The 7,615-nt window shown below is 57.3% G+C and overlaps 1 protein-coding gene across 1 annotated transcript; it reads left to right on the top strand.

Annotated features, from left to right (window-relative positions):
• The first annotated feature begins 78 nt into the window (after positions 1 to 78).
• Positions 79 to 6,076, top strand: LOC106002717 (arylsulfatase E-like). The gene is made up of 8 exons (XM_013037540.1): positions 79 to 197; positions 430 to 552; positions 1,337 to 1,763; positions 2,672 to 2,808; positions 3,889 to 4,023; positions 4,114 to 4,276; positions 5,131 to 5,252; positions 5,730 to 6,076. Exons 2-8 carry the CDS (start codon positions 432 to 434, stop codon positions 6,074 to 6,076), a joined length of 1,452 nt encoding a protein of 483 aa, XP_012892994.1. The 5' UTR covers positions 79 to 197; positions 430 to 431.
• Positions 6,077 to 7,615: the final 1,539 nt, after the last annotated feature.

Raw genomic sequence — 7,615 nt, 5'->3', positions numbered from 1 at the left:
AAGATCCAACATCCAGGGAACTGAGATACAACATCCGGGTAACTGAAGTCCAACATCTGGGGTCCTGATATCCACCATACAGGGCACTGAACTCCATCATCCGGGGACCTGAGGTCCAACATCCAGGGAACTGAGGATCAACATCTAGGGCACTGAGGTCCACCAGAGGGAGGGGAGGACTACTCTGAGGATCTCAGGTTCAAATTCCTGAGACTCTGGGACTTCCCCCCTGAACCACCAGGAAACCGGAAGTGACGCCATATTGGTTTCCCCGGGGGCTCCCAGGGCTGGGGTCCTTTCCACCCTGGGTGGGCAGGTCCCAGGCTATCCCAGACACAGCAGGCCTTCCCCCTGAAGGTGCTAGATGCCCCCTCCTGACCCGGGACGCCATCATCACTGACCTAGGGTCCTTCTCCTCTCTCTTGGAAGGTATGGTTACCACCAACGGGGCGCGCGTGCTGCAGTGGGCAGCCGTGTCAGGTGGGCTGCCCACCTCCGAGATCACCTTCGCCAAGATCCTGCAGGAGCAGGGATACGCCACCGGCCTCATAGGTAAGAGAGAAGTCATCCATCCACCCATCCACCCATCCCCCATCCATCCACCCATCCATCCATCCATCCACCCATCCATCCATCCATCCATCCATCCATCCATCCACCCATCCATCCATCCATCCACCCATCCATCCATTCATCTATCCACCCATCCACCCATCCATCCATTCACTCATCCATCCACCCATCCACCTATTCATCCATCCATCCATCCATCCACCCACCCATCCATCCATCCACTCATCCATCCATTCATCCATCCACCCACCCACCCATCCACCCATCCATCCATACACCCACCCACCCATCCACCCATCCATCCACCCACCCATCCATCCATCCATCCATCCACCCACCCATCCATCCACCCATCCATCCATACACCCACCCACCCATACACCCACCCATCCATCCATCCACCCACCCATCCATACACCCATCCATCCATACACCCACCCACCCATCCACCCATCCATCCATCCATCCATCCACCCACCCATCCATCCATCCATCCACCCACCCATCCATCCATCCATCCACCCATCCACCCATCCATCCATCCACTGTGCATCCATCCATCCACCCATCCATCCATCCACCCATTCCCCTATCCATCCATCCATCCATCCACCCACCCACCCATCCATCCATCCATCCATACACCCATCCATCCATCCATCCACCCACCCAACCATCCACCCACCCATCCATCCACCCATCCACCCATCCATCCACCCATCCACCCATCCATTCACTCATCCATCCATCTCTTCCCCTCCAGGCAAATGGCACCTGGGCCTCAACTGTGAGTCCCCCACTGACCACTGCCACCACCCCCTGAACCACGGGTTTGACTCCTTCTTCGGGGTCCCCTTCACCCTGATGGGGGACTGCCTGCAAGCGGAACCCTCAGAGAAGCGAGCGCGTCTGCAAGGGCCCCTGGATCTGGGGGCGCAGCTGCTGCTGCTTTCCCTGCTCTGCCTGGCCGCTGGGAAGCTCACGGGCCTGCTGGGCCTGCGCTGGGTGCCCTGGGTGCTGGGCCCCGGATGTGGGGCCTTGCTCCTGGCCTGCACCTCCCGCATCCTGGGTGTCTTCATCGTCCATGCCGACTGCTTCCTGATGAGGGATCACCAGGTCGTCCAGCAGCCTCTGAGGTTCGAGGCCAGCGCGAGGCTCTTCTTGCGGGAGGCTGAGGCCTTCATCCACAGGTCAGCCTGGGATCGGGGAGGGGGACAGATGCCATCTACTAGATCTCTATAGTCAACTGGTAGACCTTAGATCCCCGGATGTTCCATCAATGGATCTCTATAGACATCTGGTAGATCTCAAATCCCTGAATGTTACATCTAGTACATCTCTACAGACATCTAGTAGACCTCAGGTTCCCAGATGTTCCATCAGTAGATCTGTAGAGACATCTGGTAGACCTCAGATCCCTGGATGTACATCCAGTAGATCTCTATAGACATCTGGTAGACCTCAGGTCCCCGGATGTTCCATCTAGTAGATCTGTAGAGATATCTGGTAGACCTCAGATCAGACCATGATCGATTATTGGTAGTCCTCAGATCAGACCATGATCGATTATTGGTAGTATTGATCAGATCATGATCGATTATTGGTAATAACTGATCAGATGATATTCAATTATTGGTAATAACTGATCAGCTCATGTTCAATTATTGGTATTATCGATCAGATGATGTTCGATTATTGGTATTATCGATCACATCACAATTGAATATTGGTATTATTGATCAGATCCTGTTTGATTATTAATATCTGATCAGCTCATGTTCTATTATTGGTCATATCGATCAGATGATGTTTGATTATTGGTAATAACTGATCAGATCTGTTCGATTATTGGTAATAACTGATCAGATCATGATCGATTATTAGTATTTTTGATCAGATCACTATTGATTATTGGTATTATCGATCAGATCACGATCGATTATTGGTATTATCGATCAGATCAGGATCAATTATTGGTAATATCTGATCAGATCAGGATCGATTATCGATCATCTGATCGATTATTGGCAATATCTGATCAGGTCGGTTATTGGTGAGGTTATTGATGATGGGGACGGGGTCTGATGTGGGTCCGCAGGCACCAGGCCCGCCCCTTCCTCCTCCTCATCTCCTTCCTCCACGTCCACGTCCCGCTGGTCACCTCACCTGCCTTCCGGGGCCGCAGCGCGCACGGCGCCTACGGCGACAACGTGGAGGAGCTCGACTGGATGGTGGGTGAGTGCGGGGGGAGGAACTGAGGCACGGTGCGTGGGATGGGGGAAACTGAGGCACGGGGGTGGGGTGAGTGGGATGGGGAAACTGAGGCACTGGGACGGGGTGAGCGGGATGGGGAAACTGAGGCACGGGGGTGGGATGAGTGGGTTGGGGGAAACTGAGGCACGGAGATGGGGTGAGCGGGATGGGGGAAACTGAGGCATGGGAAGGTGGTCAATGGGTTGGGGTAAACTGAGGCATGGTGCATTTGGGTAAACTGAGGCACGGGGACGGGGTCAGTGTGTTGGGGATAAACTGAGGCACAGGGTTTGGGTAAACTGAGGCACGGTGCATTTGGGTAAACTGAGTCACTGGGCATGTTGGGGGTAAACTGAGGCACGGTTCACTTGGGTAAACTGAGGCACGGTGCATTTGGGTAAACTGAGGTATGGTGGATGTGGGTAAACTGAGGCCCGTGTATAGGGGTAAACTGAGGCACGGTGCATGTTGGGCAAACTGAGTCACTGGGTATTGGGATAAACTGAGGCACGGTGTATTTGGGTAAACTGAGTCACTGGGCATGTTGGATAAACTGAGGCATGGTGCATGTTGGGTAAACTGAGTCACTGGGCATGTTGGGTAAACTGAGGCATGGTGCATGTTGGGTAAACTGAGGCACGGGGACGAGGTGAGTGGGTTGAGTAAACTGAGGCACGGGGATGGGGGTAAACTGAGGCACGGGGACAGGATCAGCGGGTTGGGGTAAACTGAGGCATGGTGCATTTGGGTAAACTTAGGCACGGTGCACTTGGGTAAACTGAGGCCCAAATATAGGGGTAAACTGAGGCACGGTGCATGTTTAGGGTAAACTGAGGCACGGTGCACTTGGGTAAACTGAGGCAAAGTGCATTTGGGTAAACTGAGGCACAGTGCATGTTGGGGGTAAACTGAGGCACGGTGCATGTTGGGGGTAAACTGAGGCCCGGTGAGCGTTGGGGGTAAACTGAGGCATGGTGCATGTTGGGGGTAAACGGAGGCACAGTGGACGCTGGGGGTAAACTGAGGCACGGACCCATTTCCCCCGCCCGCCCCCCCCCGCAGGGCGACTGCTGGCGGCGCTGGACGGCGCGGGGCTGGGGCGCCGCACCCTCGTCTACTTCACGTCGGACCACGGTGCCTCACTGGAGGCCCGGGCTGGGGGCGCCCGCCTCGGGGGTTCCAACGGCGTGCACCGAGGCGAGGGGGAAACTGAGGCAGGGTGGGCGGGGCCTCCCACGCGGCCCGACCCCGCCCCTTGACCTTTGCCCTTCGTCCCCCCCCTTGCAGGTGGCAAAGGCATGGGCGGCTGGGAGGGCGGCATCCGGGTCCCTGGACTGGTGCGCTGGCCCGGGACGCTGCCCGCAGGGCGCCTGGTGCTTGAGCCCACCAGCCTTATGGACCTGTTCCCCACCGTGGTGCGCCTGGCCGGGGGTTGGGTTCCAGCGGACAGGTAGGAGTTCGCTGGCCTGGGTCCCCACGGGGTGGGGGGGAAGGGGGATCATCCGGGGATCCCGAGGGGGGAGGCTGAGGCCTGCACATCCGGGTCTGTGGGGGCTCAGGAGCCTGCACATCCGGGTCTCTAAGACCCAAAGACCCGGGGCTCAGGCCTTGACATCCAGGTCTCTGGGGGCTCAGAAGCCTTTACATCCGGGTAACTAAGGGCTCAGGCCTGCAAATCCGGGCCTCTGAGCACTCAGAAGCCTGAACATCTGGATCTCTGAGGACTCAGGCCTTCATATCCGAGTCTTAAGGCATCAGGGCTGCACATCCAGGTCTCTGAGTACCTAGGCCCAGGTCTCAGGCCTGCACATCTGGGTCTCTGAGGGCTCAGAAGCCTGCACATCCGGGTCTCTGGGTTCTCAGGCCTGCACATCCGGGTCTCTGGGGTCTCAGAAGCATGGACATCCGGGTCTCTGAGCGCTCAGAAGCTTGGATATCCGGGTCTCTGAGGCCTCAGGCCTGCACATCCAGGTCTCTAAGACCAGAGGCCTGGGTTTTAGACCTGCGCATCTGGGTCTCTGGGGCTCAGAAACCTGGACATCCGGGTCTCTGGGATCTCTGGCCTGCACATCCGGGCCTCTGAGCGCTCAGAAGCCTGCACATCCGGGTCTCTGAGTGTTCAGGAGCCTGGACATCCGGGTCTTGAAGGCCTCAGAAGCCTGCACATCCAGGTCTCTGAGGGCTCAGAAGTCTGCACATCCGGGTCTCTAAAGGCTCAAGCCTTGACATCCAGGTCTCTGGGATCTCTGGCCTGCACATCCGGGTCTCTGAGCGCTCAGAAGCCTGCACATCCGGGTCCCGCAGGGAGGTGGACGGCCGGGACCTGATGCCCGCGCTGCTGGGGACGGCGCAGGCCGCAGGCCACGACTTCCTGCTGCACTACTGCGAGGCCCGGCTGCACGCCGTGCGCTGGTTCGACCGCCCAAGTGAGTGCCTCGACCGCCGCCGGGTCCCTGGGCGGGGGAGGGGGCTGCATGCGTGTGCGTGTGATACAAGGCCTGGGGGTGGGAGACCCGGATGTGGGAATCCCCGGATGTGGGAATCCCGGGATGTGAGGACCTGGATGGAAGGCATGAGATGGGAATCCCCGGATGTAAGGTCCCGGATGTGAAGTCCCCGATGGGAATTCCTGGATGTGAGGCTCCAGATGTGAGGTACTGGATGAGAATTCCTGGATGTGAGGCCCCGGATGTGAGATCCCAGATGTGAGGCCTCGGATGGGAATCCCCGGATGTGAATACCCAGATGTGAGGTCCTGGATGGGAATCCCCGGATGTAAGGTCTTGCATATGAATGCCCGGATGTGAATCCCTGGATGTGATGTCCTGGATGTGAATTCCTGGATGGGAATCCCCGGATGTGAGGTCCCGGATGTTACTCCTTTCTCCCCCCACCCCCCGCAGGCCGCACGGTGTGGAAGCTGCACTTCGCCACTCCGCGCTTCGACCCGCCGGGCTCGGGCGCCTGCCTCGGTTTCCCTGCCTGCGCCTGCTCGGGGCGGCGAATGACCCGCCACCGGCGGCCACTGCTCTTTGACCTGACGGCGGACCCGGGGGAGACCCGCCCGCTGCAGGGCCCGATGGCGACGCGCAGGCGCGTGGAGGCCGCGGTGGCCCGGATGCTGCGCACGCGCCGCCCCCGCGCGGCCCCGCCCCTCGCCCCTGCACACAACACCTGGAGCCCGCGCCTGCAGCCCTGCTGCGTGCCCGGACTGCTCTGCGCCTGCGACCGCCTGATCCCGGACCTCTGACCCCGAGCCCGGGGCTACGGCAGATTGTGGCCTGCGCCTCTCACATCCGGGGACTCACATCCGGGTATTAAACATCCGGGTATACTCAAATACAGAGATTTCCACATCCAGGGATTCCCACATACTGACTCTCACATCCGGGGATTCCTACATCCGGGGATTCTCACATCCAGGGATTCTCACTTCTGGTGACACATCCGGGGATTCCCGGGGATGTATTTACACATCCGGGGAATCCCACATCCGGGGACTTTTACACCCGGGGATTCTCACAACCAGAGACTCTCACATCCGGGGACTTTTAAATCCGGGGATTCTCATATCCAGAGACTCTCACATCCGGGGATTCCTACATACAGACTCTCACATCCAGAGATTCTCACATCCAGGGATTCTCACATCAAAATTCTCACATCCAGAGATTCTCACATCCAGAAATTCCCACATCCGGGGATTCTCAAACCAGGGAATTCCCACATCTGGGGAAATCTCACATCCAGAGACTCTCACATCCGGGGATTCTCACATCCGGAAATTCTCACATCCGGAAATTCTCACATCCAGAGATTCTCACATCCAGAGATTCCCACATCCGGGGATTCTCACATCCGGGGATTCTCACATCCGGGGATTCCCACATCTAGAGATTCCTACATCCGGGGATTGTCACATCCAGGGACTTTTACATCCAGAGACTCTCACATGCTGGGATTCTCACATCTGGGGAACTCGTACATCCAGGGATTTTCACATTCAGAGAGTCTCACATCTGGGGATTCTCAGACCCAGGGATTCCCACATCTGGGGACTCTCACATCCTGAGCCTCTCATCCTGGACCTCCACCTTGGGCCTCCCATCCCGGGCCTTTCCCCAGCCTCCCATCCGGGGCCCTCTCACATCCGGGCCTATGTCCTCTAACTTCTCACACAATAAAACCTCGTGAGCACCGCACTGCACGGCAGGGTCAGGGGTCACCAGGGTCAGAGGCCGGGCACTGGTCCTGCCTTCCATTTCAGGTCATTTCTGGTTGATGCTAGGATACAGGGCTGGTCCTGCCTTCCATTTCAGGTCACTTCTGGTCGTTGCTAGGTTATAGGACTACTCCCACCTTCCATTTCAGGTCATTTCCAGTCATTGCTAAGGTATAGGACTAGTCCCACTTTCCATTTCAGGCCACTTCTGGTCATTGCTAGGGTATAGGACTGGTCCCACCTTCCATTTCAGACCATTTCCGGTCATTGCTAGAATACAGGGCTAGTCCCACCTTCCATTTCAGGTCGTTTCCGGTGGTTGCTAGGGTATTGGACTAGTCCCGCCTTCCATTTCAGGCCCTTTCTGGTGGTTGCTAGGGTATTGGACTAGTCCCGCCTTCCATTTCAGACCATTTCCGGGGGGTTGCTAGGATACAGGCTTGGTCTTGCCCTCCTCCAGGATGTCCCACCACCTAGATTCACACCTGATTGGCCTATTCCATGAAAGCCCCACCCTCACTTTCCTAATTCACTTGTCATTGGTCCAGCTGTAAGACACGCCCCTTA

The sequence above is a fragment of the Dipodomys ordii genome, unplaced genomic scaffold, assembly GCF_000151885.1.
Source record: "Dipodomys ordii isolate 6190 unplaced genomic scaffold, Dord_2.0 Scaffold1000000419, whole genome shotgun sequence".
NCBI lineage: Eukaryota > Metazoa > Chordata > Mammalia > Rodentia > Heteromyidae > Dipodomys > Dipodomys ordii.
The sequence above is the reverse complement of the archived record's forward strand: the minus strand, read 5'-3'. Positions and strand labels throughout refer to the sequence as shown.